This window comes from Pygoscelis adeliae, unplaced genomic scaffold (genome assembly GCF_000699105.1).
Source record: "Pygoscelis adeliae isolate BGI_AS28 unplaced genomic scaffold, ASM69910v1 Scaffold103, whole genome shotgun sequence".
In the NCBI taxonomy this organism is placed as follows: Eukaryota; Metazoa; Chordata; class Aves; order Sphenisciformes; family Spheniscidae; genus Pygoscelis; species Pygoscelis adeliae.
Genome location: NW_008824723.1, coordinates 3,722,397 through 3,739,618, shown reverse-complemented (window position 1 = coordinate 3,739,618; position 17,222 = coordinate 3,722,397). Strand labels below are relative to the sequence as shown.

The 17,222-nt window shown below is 41.4% G+C and overlaps 1 protein-coding gene across 3 annotated transcripts in view; it reads left to right on the top strand.

Annotated features, from left to right (window-relative positions):
* The window catches only part of FAM49B (family with sequence similarity 49, member B), a 45,614-nt gene extending 36,811 nt beyond the window's left edge, over positions 1-8,803 (top strand). For all 3 annotated transcript variants that reach the window (XM_009323354.1, XM_009323356.1, XM_009323355.1), the window contains 7 exons: positions 790-926; positions 1,573-1,650; positions 1,749-1,865; positions 2,986-3,065; positions 4,244-4,370; positions 5,167-5,237; positions 8,014-8,803. In XM_009323354.1, coding sequence (XP_009321629.1) covers positions 790-926; positions 1,573-1,650; positions 1,749-1,865; positions 2,986-3,065; positions 4,244-4,370; positions 5,167-5,237; positions 8,014-8,077 — 674 coding nt within the window. In that variant the 3' untranslated portion in view covers positions 8,078-8,803. The remainder of the gene's footprint in view (positions 1-789; positions 927-1,572; positions 1,651-1,748; positions 1,866-2,985; positions 3,066-4,243; positions 4,371-5,166; positions 5,238-8,013) is intronic.
* Positions 8,804-17,222: the final 8,419 nt, after the last annotated feature.

The following is a 17,222-nucleotide window of genomic DNA, read 5'->3' as shown; positions in this document are numbered from 1 at the left end:
GGAAAACACTGATGAGCTGAATGTTTTGAAAATCAGTAGACTAATTCATTGGGAATGAATTCTGTTAATGTTTCTGATACCAAGAATAATTAAAAGTGACTGTATTATTCCCCCCCAAACACCAGAAGTAATTTGGTCTGTGGAAATGCCTGATCTCGGTTCACGCAGGTGCAACGCTTAAGATGACACTTCATGCCTCTTACAAAACCAACTTGACTGATGTTGTGTCTAAGCTGATAAAACCCATTAGACTTGGTTTGTTTTTTCACAAACTATCTGTTGTTACCTCACTTCTAGACAGTTATTAGCATAGCTCATGAAAAAATGCCTGCAAAAAGCTTCCAATTTTTGCCCTCAAGTTCTGCTTTGTTAAAAAGGTGAGGTATTTTTCTCAAGAAGATGAGCATAAGTTTATCTTAAAAACAAATAAAACATGACTTTTGCTGATAAGTATGTACTTCTTGAATTCTGTGTTTTCTTAAAGGCTGCAGTCTGCTAAGACAGGTTATTGAAATATGTTTTACACAAATGTTGCAGACAAAGCTTGAATAAAACTTGTCAAGAAGTTTTTTCGTGGCTGTCAGTGCTGATTAGACCTAGACTTTACAGCAGTTTGTAAGTAAATATGATTACAGTGGCATATAGAAGCAATTCATCAAGCCCTGTTATTATTCACTACCATGTATTTTGGCAGATGTATATTTTAAGTCTAGTGTGCAGAGTATCAGTCAATAGAGATACAAGAAGCAGGTGCAGTTGTACATTGCAAAATACTCTCTTCTATTTAAGAGGCAGGATTGCGAGGTCTGTTGGGAGCCCTGACAAGCACTCCATATTCACCAACGCAACACCTGGAGCGAGAGCAGGCTCTTGCTAAGCAGTTTGCAGAAATTCTTCATTTTACACTCCGATTTGATGAGCTCAAGGTAAGAACTTGTTGTAATTTTCTAAGCACAAAGGCTAGCAAAAAGAAAACAAGTCTGTTTGCTGAAGCAATCTGGGTTGTGTTCTGTTCTAGAATAGAGCATGCAGGAGATACTCAGATACCTACTGTGCTCAGCTTTTTCGTGTGACCTAGAGTTAGATTAAACTGGAAAGCAGATGAAATACCATATTAGCTTTAGGCAGTTGTTACATTTCAGTTCATATTAATCATGTTTCTTCATCTGAATTCGGCATATCTCTTGGGATAATGGTGCTGCTTTTAGTATGGGCACACCCGTAGTCCAGCTATTTTCTTGCTAATGTGCAAAGAACTAAACTGAAATGATATTAATTTGCTGGTCTGGTTGTTGGTGTCAAACTAGCAAAGCCATTTTTTTCAACCTACTAATTTGAAACTCCTATTTAGGAGACTACTCCTTTTCTTGTTCTTGTTAGATCTTGTTCTGAAAAATCTGAGAATTTAACCAGAAAGCTTTTATGTTCTACATATCACTTCCCAACATGTCACAGGCCTTTTTACTTCAGAAGGGTGAATATTTTCTTGTTCTCAGTATTACATTTTATGAAAAGTTGTCCTTATATTTTTCTTGAGTTTGTAACAACTTTTTTGCTTCCGTATCTATATAGATGACAAACCCTGCTATACAGAATGACTTCAGCTACTATAGAAGAACTCTGAGCCGTATGAGGATTAACAATGTCCCAGTAGGTAACCCTTGGATGAGATGAAATGTAATCTTAAACTACCACCTATCTTTTTAATGTACAGAACAACTACATTCTTTTTTCCTTCTGTTTTATAGGCAGAGGGAGAAAATGAAGTAAATAATGAGTTGGCAAACAGAATGTCTTTATTTTACGCTGAAGCAACGCCAATGTTGAAAACCTTAAGTGATGCTACAACAAAGTTTGTGTCAGAGGTAAGAGTACAAATTTATGGCCTGGATAGTGTACTTCAAAGCACTGCAGGGCCAAACATCATTTTGGAACACAAAACTCTTCTACCAGCCTTAGTTTGGCACCTAGAAATCAAAATAATTTTTTGGAGCCTCAAGAAACATAAAGTATCTTTCTCAGATGTCGTAGAGGTTAGAGTAAGTTCAGCTAGCCACCTTGTGGATGCGTCACAAAAAGTTAATGGATACCATTACAACATTGGTAGTGATAGCTTTCCTCAAGGAGGGAGGTAGGAGAGGTAAGCGTGTTGCCTGCATTTTGGTGATGGTTTAGAGCAGAAACTTCAGAAAATTGAAAGGGAAACAGCTTGATTCTCTGTGCTTGAAATAAGGAACGGAATTGAAATGTAGCTTCCTTTTCTCCTTCCCAAGACACTTTTGTTTTGCTGTGTAAAGTCAAGTATACTTACATTACTGCAGAATTGGGGAGAAACCTGAACTGGAAAAGTATTCCAACATTTTGGCACATCCCTATTTATCCTTAACTACCTAAATAAATGTTAGTGGTAAAATCCAGTCACTACAAGTATTGTGCTTGTCTTCTGATAGCTGTGATGATTTTTGTCTTACATGCAAAGAATGTACACTATTTCGTAATAAAAAATAATTATACATTACATGATTAACACAAAGATACGTTTGTCTTTTTTAATATTTTTCCTAAGTTCTGCTTTACACTTGAAACGCCTTGAGAAAAATGGCCTCTTGCTTTACATTTGAGATGTTTGTCTGCAACAATTTAAAGTCTTGGTATTGCAGCAGATACGTGTATTGGGCTATAAAAATTTCTGTCTTTAAAGGAATCACCTAACCTGCTCTTTAAAACTTCCCAAAAGTCAAAAGTGGTGAATTTCTTTAACTACAAACAAGCAAGCAAAACCCATGTGGTAGACTTTGCTCTGTAAGTCGCTAATCTGTATTGTAACATTTTTAAAAACCAGTGTGAGGCTAGCCTCACATACCATAGTTGTGTTGAAGTTTTTAATTCTTCCACGTTGTCATGCTAACCGATCACCGATTTGGTTTAGGTTTTGTAGTATATCTCACAATAATCGAGTTAGAAACTGTTTATCTTCTTCTGCAGAATAAAAATTTACCGATAGAGAATACTACAGATTGTTTAAGCACCATGGCTAGTGTGTGCAGGGTCATGCTGGAAACCCCGTGAGTACAAACAGTGCTTGTATTGTGTATCAATGATCTCTGTATTTAAGACATGACTTGTGAAGTATAAGGTGAAAGAAATATAATGGGGGTAATTAGGAGCTATGGTGTTTTCTTTTTACCAACTTAGTTGTTTACCTTGACATGAAACTAACTTGTCTCATTTTGCTAGCCATGCAAATCATGCGGTCTACTTTTCTGAACATATTAATATTTAAAAATAGGATGGCCATGAAAGCTAGGCAACCTCTTGGCACTCTTTATAAATGGTTTTCTCATGTATAATTCAGGAAAATATACTATTTGAGCATGATTGCCTAGGGCCTCTTGAAAGAGGGGTTATGGGCAATGTGTTGGATGGTACCTCCTCGCGAGTTGGCTTGGCTGATGGCTGTAACAAAATTACAGCATCCCTGTCTGGGGAATTACGAGACGACTTTTAGGCATGAAGGCAGTCTATTGTCTACTGTAAATTTGAGAGGCACTGGGAGTATGAACAAAAAGTCAAACTAAACCTTGGGGTTTTATCTGTTTCTTCTGGGTTCTAAATAGTTTCCATTGGTAAAATTACTCAGGCATGAAGTATGTATTTTTAAATAAGTTTCTGTCCAAATACTGCAGTACACTTGTTCTGGAGCACACTAAGAGCTCCAAACACTTATATTCTTACCCTTCTTTAGGAATGGTCTCTCCCATTCAAGAAAGTAGTTAAGCATTGTGCATTAAGCTTGCTTTTTTTTTGCCTGTTTTTCTTTTTTTCCTGAGTCAGAAGTTTGGGTTGCGTGTATATTAGAGGGTGGTGGGGAAAAGGGTAGAAAGCATTGAAAGCAAAGTTAGTATGTATTGTTTTAATCTTTTTTTCCTGGGGGGGGGAACACAGGACCAACCTGAAATGGCGTAGCAGCAGGGCGCTATTTTAGGTTTGAGAATCTTCGGTAATCTCCAGATAACTCCTCTTAAGCAGCGGTCTGACTTGTAGGCAGGTTATTGAAAGGAAAAAAGAAAACTCTTAGAAGTTTGTGGGGTTGGTGGGTTTTGGGATTTTTGTTTGGTTTGTTTTGGTTTTTTTCCCTGAGTATTTATAGTAGGATTTTTCTCTTTAATCTTATTTTGGGCATTGCTAGTATGTACTCTTGTCTCGTGTTTGATAGATAATAATCTGTGTTTTTAAATTACAGTGAATATAGAAGCAGGTTTACAAACGAGGAAACAGTATCATTCTGTCTGAGGGTAATGGTGGGTGTCATCATACTCTATGACCACGTGCATCCGGTGGGCGCTTTTGCCAAAACTTCAAAAATTGATGTAAGTTTATTGTTACTAAATATTCTCTTGGGTATTTAAATTGTGTAGGCTCCTTTTCTGTCCTCCAGGTTCTAGTAGCAGATGTACACTGTGGATTGATGCTAAATGGATAGCAGTAGTTGTTAGCAAACCATATACATAAGTAGTGAGAAATACAAACTAGGCCTTCAGACACATAAATGGTCATTGTTAGGTCATGAAAAATCTGTTTTGATGCAATTCAGGTAGTGTCTTGAAATACTTGTAAATAGTGGTTGTGTTGAAAGATCCAAATCAGAATGACTGGAAATAACAAAGGCATCTAGCTTGTTCCTCACTATCTGGTAAAAAGCTAGGTTCATCATGCACCAGTCTTCAAGTCTTTAACTTTCTGCTGTTGTTTGATAGTAAGTCTATGGAATACATGTTGGTACTGTATGCTGCTTCGTGGTTGTTTCAAATGGATTATCATCCCATTGTATTAGCTACAGAGTTTGTCATTATTTCACTGGCTGAATGTAATCATTCTTAATGGATTTATGATAAACAAAAATTTTTGTTTACTGTTCTTTTTTTAAGGTCAAAAGAGAGCTTGACATCAAAGTTGCATTGTCTAAAGATACGCAGATTTTTAAGTAGCTAAGCCATTCTGTCATAGGAAAATGTAATACTGAAAGCTTAATTCCTTTCTAATATCAAGAAAACTGCAATTTTAAAATACTTTTCTTTTTTCCTCTGACAAACTGAACATAAAACATTTCTGTAAACTCGGAAGGTATTAGCATGAAAAAAACTGTATAATGTTTTTAACTCCTAGATGAAAGGATGCATCAAAGTTCTTAAAGACCAGCCTCCTAACAGTGTAGAAGGCCTTCTAAATGCTCTCAGGTACTCTTATTCTTTTATTTGAAATATTGTTGTGTGAATTTTCATAAATTGTCCAGGGCATTTCCTTCAGCAGCGAAGTGTTCAGTCAGTGTTACAGGTAAAAGGTGAATGCGGTTATTGCAGGCTTCTTTTCCAATGTGTCTTGAGACAGGAATACATGAAGGAGCTACTGTGTTTTAAAAGCGAGGTCGTAAACTTGCAGTTGTTCATTCTAAGATAACTTTTTGCATGCTTTAACTGCATGCAGGTTAAGAATGAGTCTGTAGAGGTAGGCGTAACAGAGTAGACATTGTACCTGAAGTTAAAACTGATGACAAAATATAATGCATACTAAAAGCTAACTAGAAGTTAACTGTGATTGCATCTACTGACTGAACTACCAAGCAAGCAAATGAGCAGCTGCAGCATGCGCGGTGACTTGTGCCAGCTTACCAGAGAAATGGCTGAATCAGTTTGCATTGACCATATCCTCAGCTGTGTGTGGTTTGACCATGGCTTAATCATTTTATTTATTATTAGTAGAATGTAAGAGTAGTTTCATGTGATTTCTGTGTTTCACAGATAGCTTCAGACATGTAAGGCAGATAGTTTCTTGGTATGTAACTAGAAATTGTTCCTCTTTCACAAAGTATTTATAGGGAGATACTTAAGGCAAGAGTCTCAATGTTTTTACTGTAGAATACACGAGACAAAAAGTTGCCACATTAATTGGAAAGGTAAAGAAAAATTAATAATTCTGTATAAAAACCTAAAAACTGCTAATTTGGCTCATAAGGCTGTATCTGTAGTCAGTAACATTTCTTTGTGTGGGTGTTCAGCATCAGAGGAGTGGCAAGAAGTGCCAAAACGTGACAGGTAGATGAAGGCTTCGTTCTTGTCCTTACTTGAAAAAGTATCATATTACTTTGGTAACAGTTAACTGTAACTGGGTATTGTTATTCATGCACTCATTTTGAAATGTGGAAGCTTTAGTTTGTCTTCCCTGAAAGTGTGCAGTTGTACTTTGTTTTTCTTATCTGTAGTGAAACAGCTTTAATTTCATTTGCCCTCTTTTTTTTGTGTTAAGATATGGTAAGAAGTGAAATAATGTGGTATTGTAAGTGGTTTAACTTGCAAAGTTTTTTCAGATTATTAGCTAAAGAAAAAGGGCTTAATTTGAGACTTCATGTGAGTATTTCCATGCCTAAATCATTTTGTTATTCCTCTCTGAACCTCCTGTATGTCATCAGTCTTTGAGATAGTGATCAGTAAAAACACAAGCTTCCAGAGGGAAGATGCTGTATTAGCATTTATTTTCTGACAAATTTATTGTGATTGCAGCTGCAAATGAACACCAGTCTTTACTGGTACCCCATTTTTCCCCATCGTGGTTGACACTATTAAAGTACATGGAAGGTGTAGTTCAGGTTCTCACTCCGTTGTGCGTTATTTTGTGGTTAGTAGTGTAAATTCAGTCTGTGCTGTCATGCTGACCTTTCACCACAACAGCCCATTTCATGCATATGTACTTTATCAGTCCTGGTTTCATACATTTGATTACTCGTTTGGGTAGGATATTTAAACCTTTTCTTAAGTTACATTTGGAATTGTTAGGAGAAGATGCAGAGGTGAGCTGCTCTGTGTGTGTATGTGGTGAAAGCAGATTCAAGATGATGTCATGAGAAATTAAGTCCAAATCCAAGTCTTTGATTCTGGAGGAGTGTTAGAAGTTCTTGTGTTTTCTCAAGAGATAGATAATGTGTCTTAAAAGCAAATGGAAGGTGGTACGGATTTTGGAGGGAGATCATCTGTTTATAATTTGAAATTCATACAAGTATTGTGATCACGTTCAGCTTTTTACATGGGCAGAATACCAAGTGCAATAACTTCTCAGGATTTTAGAAAACCTTAGGCCTCTTGTTTGTGGAAAGTATAAATTACCAAAAAGTGCTGCAATCTGTATTGATATTAATTTCCAAAACACAAAGTCATTGTATATTCTTCAAGTGAACAACTAAAATATCACTGCAGTTGAGGATAACAATGAAAGTGCTAATTTAACATCTTTAAATTTAAACTACAGAATAAGTTTTTTACTTGCTTTTAGATTACAGTTGGGGAAGATGATCAAGGAAACTAATTGTACAAAGAAGTCAGCGCTGAGGATATACAGTGCTTTCTTTTAAAATAAGAGATGACTAAGTTTTTTTTGTAGTGATTTAAATATGTGCTAATGTCCTGGAGAATTTGAAGGGCAAAGGGGCTGGAATAAACACCTGTGTGTACTCTTCAGTTTTAGCAGTTTTAGCACAGTTACTTAACTAAACAAGAAATGAGGCTGAAAAGCGATTAAATCCATTCTCATTGAGGGATCTTAGAAGGGTTTGGTCACTGGAAGTTTTGAAGAAAAGTTTCTGAAGCTATGTTTTATTTGAAGATGTTTCCCACGGACAGAGACCTCGGAGTCAGTCTTATTGTTAATTACCTATCACAAACGGTAATGTGAGTTTACTATGAAATGGCCTATGAGCATGAAAGCCAAGATCCAGCTCAGGCTTCTTTTTAAGTCCCCTTGGTGCAAGGCTGTTGGGTTATAGTTCCGATTGATAATAGCATTTACTGATCCGAATGTCCCATTTGTGTACTTGGTAACCGCGGAGTGGGTGGTGATCAGTGGCTGAGGGTTTTACTCTGGTGCAGTCAGGTTGAGCTGTAAACAAAGAAATTACGTTTTTGTTAAGCCAAAGTAAAATAACATCTGTGCTTTTCTCAACTTGATTTTTATTTCTGTGTTTAGGTACACAACAAAGCATTTGAATGATGAGACTACCTCCAAGCAAATTAAATCCATGTTGCAATAACAATTACCTGGAATTCACATCTGCTGTAGACAGTATTCTGCAATGACTGAGATGCACAGATTTCTTTTTTTAGTGATTGCAACTACTATCTCGTTCATTCTTGCTTTTTATTTTCTCTCTTCCTGTTTACCTTTTTTTTAATCACTTTCTTGTTCTTAAGTAAGCTCAGACTTCTTTTCTGTGCCAAATCAATGAAAATTATCAATTCTGGAAAGTATTTCTACTTTTCAGAATAGCCATCCTAAGTGGCAGCTAATTATGCGTTGCATTTGGATTTCTCTGTACTGGGGAAAGATTTGTGACTTGAACTAAATATTTTTAAACTTGTGGTTTTTTCTTTTTTTGAAAAACTAATATTTAATATTGCTTCTTCTGCATGGCAAGACTGCCTACTTCTGCTATTTAAAAATCCCTTGATGACTTCATTTTCTATTGCAGCTTATTTTCATGTGCAACCATGAGGAAATTAAAAGCAGATTTGTTTAAATTAACTGTGTTTGTACAAAATGGTACCCAACACAAAGGTTTTTTTAAATGAGTAAAAACTGTTTTGTTTAAAAGTTACGTTTGCATTTTGACTCATTTTTGTAAGGATGTATGTTGTATGTTTAACCTTTAATAACTAATGTTAAACTGTGGTGTGTGCGTAGCAAAATTACGTATGCATGTTCATGTCAAATGATTGGCTGTGGATAAGATAATAAAATCAGCTTTCATTTTTCTAAGTGTGGCTTGATTTACCAGTATTTTGAGTGAGATGTCTTCGTGCTCTTTGGATTTTTACAAAAAAATAAATTTATAAATTTTATATAGTGAAAACTCTGCTGTTTCATTCCCAGTAACCACTAGTCTAATCCACTGATTTAAGCCTAGCGTGTTTCAGGGTTCTTGCTCTCCACTCCGTGCTGCTTCTCTGTCCCCAGAAATACTACTGGTACAGCGTTCGGGGGGAAGAACTTTGTGCAATCCATGTGGATCCCAGTGGACGTTGCTGAAGAACCTGCATCGTGGCTACCCGTGTTGATGTCTCAGTACAGTCATCAGAAATGGTGTTCCAGATGAGGCTGCCGGTTTGGCTCTTTCCGTACAAATGGTGGGGAGATTAACTGCCCTCGCTCTGTACTGGTGTATACTCTTGTGGATCTAGATACTTCGAACTGTGTGTAAAATCTGAATCATCTTAGCGTACTAAATAATATTTCCTGTTTGGCTAGCATTTTATCGCAACAAGTGTTAAGCTTTGATAGGTTGGTGAAGAAAATAAAGCTTTTTTGGGAGGGGAGGAATTGAAGGGGAAAACAAGAATTGAGAATTACTAGAAAGAACATCTCTGGGGAATGGCGCGTTTTGCATTGATGGGCAAACATCAGTGCACTTCGTCTGTGGTACTGTTGTGATTATGCCTACAATGAGCTGACGATGTTCTGGAAAGGAGATTTGAAACCTGCAGGCGAGCCTGAACACTCTCAACTTTATTTGCTGGACAAATAATACTTTGTAACTTCACATGGCACGCTAGCTCCAAATATAACATACCAGTGTGACCATGCTGGATCTCTTGTGGACACCCCTTCTGCACCGTCAGGAAAGATTCTCCTTTTTATCTTTTGTTTGTTTGTTTTTGGAAATAAGAGATCTGCAATATTTTAAATCGTGACACTTGAGGAAGAGTTCGAAGGAGGTACAAGTGTATACTGCTGGTACCTGTACATCCTTCTCTGTTAGGCAGGGTAATACTTTTTTCCTTTCCTGCTAACGATGCTTAGCAGAGGTCCCTGCTTCAGAGAAAGCCGACCATGTGCTATGCTGGCTACAGGAATAAAACACTCTTGCTTTGACATGATACTGCTCTCTAGTCCTTTTGGCAGCATCACAGTTGAATCCAGCCGAGAAAGGACAAAACTTGATTTGTTTTTGGTGGTTTTTTTTAAAAAAGAAAAAAATCTTTCCCAGAATTACATGAGTGTTACAAACTGCATACAGCCAACCATTCTGCATGTATCTGAAAGGGTAACTGTCCTCATGAGTTCATTACCCCTAGGAAAAAAATAATTTCATCTCAGCCTTGTTACTGTGAATGCAGTTATCGAATAATAATCACAGGAGGGGCAAATCATACTCCTGTCCAGTGTTATTTTTCTTTTGTCTGCCTCAATGGCTGTTGACTAAAACAACACAACTTCTTCAGTCCACTGTTTTGGACAGCTTTTCCTTTCTGCTGCCCTGCCAATATCTTTGCTTTTAAACATCGTTGTTCTTGTGGTCTGAGAATAATCGGAGCTTTCCTTTTTTTTTTTTTTTTTTTTCCCTCCGGCATTTGTGTTCTGTAGTTTCTCTGTGTACGCAGCTGGAAAAGGAGATGAGAGCTGGCCCGCTTTTGAGTTGGCTGGCCCGCAACTCTGCAAGCTTCCTTACTCGTGAGCTTTCCAAGAGGCGAAAACAGGCTTTCCAGTGCATCAGGCATCAGCTGTTTGCATTTTTGAACTGGAACTGCTGTGTGTTTGCTGCTCGAGATTTGGTGCTTGTTCCTTGCAAAACCACTCTTTAATCTTCTCCCTCTCTCTGTTTTAATTCTTCTGTTGTCTGTGGTAGTGGACAGAAGAGTAGCTGGCAGGCTTGGCACTAAGTGTTGCCCGCTAAACAGCTTTTGTGTAAGTTTTGGGGGAAAATTGCTCACTTTGGGTGGCACCACCCTGGCATATGTGATAGCTTGGAGTCTTGGGGTACTGGGCTGGGTGGCACTCAATGGTTTAAATAAGTGCTCAAAGTAGCCATCCTGCCTCTGCTGTGAGCTGGCGTAACCACCCTGGAGCTGTTGCGGGTGGAAGGCTTTCTCTGTGCGATGCTGTGTCTGAGTGCAAACGCTATTGCTGCTTTCTTATGGGCCTCAAATTCTGGGTGCAGGTGTGTCTCTGGGGGAAATGGGTCCGCAGTGGCTTGTGCGATGCATGTCACCATTCATAGACAGTAAAGTGGCTGCATAGCTTCACTTCTGATCACAGGGCCAATAGTGTGTGCCACCCCACAAGCCCTGGATTTTTTTCTGCAGTTCTTTAGTACCAGCCTGCTCATATAATACTGATTTGGTTCTTAAAATTTCACATGAAAAGTACACAAATTATGGAAATGGTTCTCCTAAAGTATCCTTTCCTGTCTGTACCTTCTGCTTATAAACCACATCAGGATTTCACTTTGCTAGAAGTGCTGCCTATTTCCTAGTAGTTTTATTATGGCTGGAGCAGATCTGGAGCAGGAGATCCCGAAATGGCTTGTTGCAGGTGGGCTTGAAACGTTCCCAGGCAAACATCTTGCTCTGGATGCACCGTCCTCTGGCTGCTCTCTCCTGGTTCGCAAAGCCAATGCCAGTGTGTCTTCTGCAGTGGGAACGTGGTGACTTCAGGCTGTTGCGTCACTAAAAGGATGCTCATCCTCCTTTTCTTTGGGTTTTCTAAACTTAATGTTGTCTTTCTGTCCCTGAAATGATTTAACACCTGTGAAATAAATGTAAATAATTAACAAGGAGTAGTTTGTGCAGTCGCTGTGAGATTATAGTTAGTTGTGGCATTTCAAAAGTGTGTCTGTGTGGAAACTCACTGCGATGTTCACTGGGCGCTGCAGACGTGTACTAACAAGTCGTGCTTAAGGCAGGAGGCGTCCTTGAGGAGGCCCTTCCTGGCTGTGGTGATGGGGTTACTTGTTTCTCAAAATCTTGAGAAATGCCTCTTTGTGAAGCAGCTTTTTATCAAAATAGAGAACTAGCTCTGAATTACCAGGCTGTTTGCTCTTGCTCTTTCTTTTGGTCTTTTTACTGGCCTAAGCAATTTTTTTTTCACTTTTTCCTAAGTCGGTGTACTGTCTGCTGGCTCATCAATAGCAGCAGCTCTCCATCTGGGGGCAGTGAAGCAAGGACTAAAGCAATCCCAGGATAAAGTTCATGCTACCAATTTGCATATGAATTTTGTAATGAATTGCTATCACATGGGATATTTTAAAAACTGGATGATTGCATCCAACTTGGTGCCCTGGATCTGGCTTTGCTTCCCCCTTCAGCGCTAATGATCCTTTCAGGTTGGTCTCATCCTTCTGTTTTATTACCATGATGATACAAGGGTGCCTGGACAGGCTTATTGCTTCTGTCAAAGTTACAGCACAAGAAGGGCTGTACTTGATGAGCAAATCTAGCCAGGTATCATCTCGCCCTGTCTCTTGAATCTGAGCAATGTTCTGGTCCCTTTTTGTCGTGGCTGTAGTAGTGTGAAGTGGGTGTTTGTGGAGTTGTATGGGGCAGAGGTGAAGTCATCTAGTTACTGCGGGGTTGTTACAAGACTGGGGCAAGTGGTAGAATAAAGATTTCCAAGTGCTGTAATTATTTCACCAGCAAATGCGTGGTAGGCTGGTAGCAAGTTACACGGACAAGTTATGGTGTGTTACGAACATGCTTACTGAGGTTGCCCTTGTGTGCGAATGGTCTTGGAGCTCCTGGGGCCATGCTTACTTGCAGCCGTTCCTTGGCTGCCCTGCTCAGTCACATCTACGTGTTTCACAGTTACAGCTTCACGCAAGTCCCTTCATTTTTTCTTTTGAAAAGCATTCCTCTGATATATATGGAAACACATTGGTGCTGTCTGTTATCTTCCGTGTGCTGCTATGATTAGGAGTGATTGAGGATAGGTCCTAGGACGGCTCCTCTGACCTCAGTTAGTGCAGCAGGAGTTGGAGAAGTTCAGGTGGTGTATTTGTCTTCTCCCCCGTAGCATCCTGCTGTGAACTACAGCAGTCTGCTACCCCCTGCAGGCTCCTGCCCTGGGGACCTACGTTCTCTGCTCACGCTTGAGCCTTATCCAGAAGCCAGCGTGTTGCTGCGGGGGTCAGAGGTGTCTGATAAATGAGGTGAGGAGTTACAAGCACCTGGTGACCATGATGATGAAGTGGGACACTGGAGAGCTGTGTCCTCTACTGGCTCCTGCCATGGGGTTCCTTGTTAGTGATGGCAAATCCCTTTTGATCCCAAGGTCTCTGGAGGGGTGTCTCTGCACGTTCTCCCCTTCCTCACCATCCAGGGCGTATCGCTGATGTCCCCATCTGCAGCATGGAGAGCTCCTGCTGCAGGTGACATGTATATGTCCTTTGTGGCTTTGTTTCTTGCTGGTAACCATGTACACCATGAACTGACTGAGGCAGAGAAGGGGTGTCCTCTATAGTCATGGGAGTCCAAGATAACCCCAAGTCAGAGCTGGCCTGGCAAGAGCTTGTATCTGGCCTGATCTGTGGCCCATCTTTTCCTTGGATGCAAGCAAAGAAGAAACTGAGCTACTTATTTTATCCTGGCTCCCCATCTTCCTGCATTGTGTGATTTCACAGATGCCCATTGTGTCAAAGTGATGCTCGAACGTTGGCCAAATGACGGGCCGGTGTCCAGGCTTGGGAAAGGAGTATGTGCACACATCCAGCTCATCCCATGCGACTGGAAACACACCCATGATGTGAAGGGGCACATGAGACATGCATCCGATTGCAGGGTGGAGGGAGATGTTGCAGTATAAAACTGATGTCCCCATAGCCGGCTATGTGACCCCTGATCAGCATTGGTGTAACTAAAAGCAGTGTGGGAGTGCATTTGCTGAAAGACTTGAGCTTAAGTAACGTGGAAGTCTTAACTGTGCTATTTCCTAGCTTTTAAGCAATTGCCTTTATCATCTTTAGCATCCTTACTGTTGTTTTTAAGGTGATATATTCTACATTCAGTCTGTGTGTCTTTGAAAGTGCTTGTAGTGCCTGAGAGTGAAATGCCACTGTGAGACCCGGGCTAAGAGGTGCTTTCTGTGTTTACCAGCTGATTGACTGCGTTCTGGCTAGAAGAATGATGATTTAATGCCATGGGAAGGAAAGTTGGCTGATGTCATGACGAGTTTCCTAACACATCTCTTATGCTAACATAAACATCTTGCAAGAGAAGTGGAAGAGGATGGCTCCTTGGAGACGTTTAAGCTAGACTGAATAAAGGGCGAGGGGTGTCTGTTAGGAAATGCTGCTGCACTGAAATGGGCTGGACTGACCGACAGGTCTTTTCCGTCTTAAACTGAAGTTTGCACTGGAAATTATGCTTATGAAATGTTCCTGCGTAGGCAGTTTGAGATGTCAAAATTCAGAAGCTGGGCGGCGTTGGACCAAACCATCGTCTGCAGAGCATCAATAATAACTAAAAATATAACTTTGGCCAGAGTTGCAGAAAACATTTTCTTTAGTATTGCATAAACCAAAAAATGCTCCCGGGAAAGCTGCTGCGTGGCAGGAAAGAGAAACCGGCTGTCCTGAAGGTGGCAGTGATGCTCTTCTCAAACGAGCCATGTTTACTGGCTGAATGTCACTGTTCTTTGAGAGCGACTGTCCCACCCACAAACTCTCCCTTCTATAAATTACTGCAATATTACTTTTCCCTTCAAAGACTCAGTGATCCATTGCTCTCTATTTCTCCCCTCATTTCGACACATTAACACAACTTGCTTCATGTTCTGGCTTTGCAAACGAGGAACAATAGATACCGTGGCATAATTGCGTGTCTGTGCTCAAGGAGGGAACTCGTTTAAAAAACAAATGGCCCCAGACCCCGCAGTTGTGCCTCTGCTGATCTGCAAGTCTCTAAAGAATTTTGAAATATGCTGTTAATCAAAAGCTAATTAAATGTTTTAATTAGTTTTTACAGGGTGCCTTTGGTTATGGAAGGTGCTGTCTAGGTCTTCGTGGCACGGGAACTTCTTGCTTGGGGAGCAGAGCAGGTAGAACAGAGCAGTAGGGTTTCAGTCAGTTGCCTTGCTGAAGGACCTTCAGCCTCGAAGGCATCATCATCTTCAGTGTCTTCCCCTGTCACCTCTAGCAGAGATAGCTGTCTCTCATCAGCACGGCTTTGCAGATGATGCTGTTTGCAGGGGTGGCATCAGCTGCTTTCACCCAGCGGGTGCTCTGTGCTCAGCAAACTCATGGCCCCTTCCCACAGTTTGGACTCATACTTACTCTTCAGGTCTGAGCCCTGGTCTCTGCAGCCCCAAGCAGCTCCCCGGCGCAGAGATGGCTCATCTGAGGCTCAGATCTGGAAACCCTTAAAAGACAGATCCGATGGGAGACCAAGCCCACCCCCTCTGCACTGGGGAGAGACTTCTTCTGGAGTCTGGGGGAGCCAGAGATCAGGCCATGGGAAATTTGCGGCCTGAACCCAGATCAGCATTTACAGATATTGCTATGAGGAGTGCTCTGTGCATCTGTGTCTGTGTATATTATATATCTTTTAAATAGCCTACTGTATCACTACTGTAAATGCTACAAGTTTACAATAAAACCTCTGTTGCAGGTAAGGGAGGAGCTGATAATGTGCACTGTGGTGATTTCTTCAGTCTGCTGCATCTCCCCTCCTACCCCTGGGCTGGGCTGGGACTTTCATTCCCAAAACTTTTTTTATATGATGTCAGTAACAACAGATGCAGCTTGAGACTACATCCAATGCAGAGAAATTTCTGGAGTCTGGTTAGCCTGGGGTTAGAAATATCCCACACTCGTTTTCTCTTGTAAAGGAAAAGCTTGGCGCTCTGAATCCTTGCTGCGTTTTCAGGTCTGAGCAAGCGGCCGAGGGCTGTGCCGAGCCGCCCGGGGAGCAGCTCCGAGGGGCTGTGTAAGGGGATCGGAATTTGGTCAGTCTGCGCCGCTTCCTCTTTGGGAAGGCGTTGGAGATGGAGGAGGGCTGCCCGGAGCCGAGCACTTGGCTGGTTTTTGGGGATGTGCTGGAGGAGTGACAGCGGGTAGCAGGCGTGCTGAGCACTGCTTCAGGTGCAGCCTGATGCTTTGATAAAACAAGCAACATGTGAGCATCAAGGAGTGGGGCTCTGGAGCCCAAATCACATCCACGTGACTGAGTTGCTGATGAGATTTAGGGCACCCTTTTCAAGGTGTTTTTTTTGTGCAAGGATAACGTGTATGCTGACAAGCACAGGGGTGGGCTGTAAATGGGGAAAGCAGACAAACTTGCATTGCGGAAGTTTCTGGGGATGCTAATCAAATTGCATCCGGAGGCAGAATCTTCCTTTTCTTCTTCAGGAGTGATTCAACTACTCAGCAGTCCTGTCACCTTTTTTAACCAACAGCCTGCTGCCAAAAATACCTGTTCCTCAGCAAGCAAGCAGCATCAGCGCTCCTCTAGTTTCAAACACAGGCTTTGGATTCAGGCCAGGAGAAAAGGCTGATAACTCTGTAGTAACATCATTGGAAGGTCATCACCTACCAGGACTCAGACCAAATGCTGCTTCCCATCCTATTGGTGTCTGTTAGCGCTGCTGACTGTTAGGTGCCACCATCTTGCTGAGGAAGTATTGCAGGAAAATGCATGAAAATAATTTGAATTTTTTGTGCAGGTGTTCACACGATGAACAACAATGGCAAAGGGACTGCCCGGGATTGGTGTTGCTAAACTTGCCAGGTCCCACAGGAATCAACCTCCCACTATTTTCTTTTGACGTCTGCATGCAACCACGACTGAAACTTGTGAGGCGGGATCAGTCCTAGTGCAGGCGCTGCAACGATTGCAAATTGCGTTGCATGGTCTGTACCAAAGACAGACCATTGCTCCCAGCGTGCCAGCTCGTGAGTGGATGTGCACAGCCCCAACTGGCTGACACCGCTGGTTTGGAGATACTGGCACTTCATGGTGGCATCGTCAATGCTAGCCGGTGCTGCCATTGCATCCCCTCGTCCGTTGGTCGTGGCACTGACTGGTCTGACTTGGAGTGCTTGTGCTTTCCGTGCTTTGATCGACTCCATGGGCTTGGCAGATCCCAGGATGACCTGTTCGCTCTTGTTCTCTTCCAGTTCAGCCACAGCTCAGCAGGGCCCCAAAAGGAGCCCAAACAGGCACATTGACTGGGCGTCTCTGCTGAGGCTCACCTGCTACCTGTATCAGTGCTAGCTGACCTAGATGGCTGGGGTATTTCTGCATCTCCTCTTTGCAGACAGAACAGGATCACCCTTGGTGAGGCTATGGCTGTAGGGTAAATCTGGCACAGCCTGCAGCATGTAGGTGCCTCTCGCTGGTACAAAACGCTGCCGTGTGTCACTGGACCAGTGCCGGCTGCCCAGCACATCTGTTCTGGCTCCTGCCCTC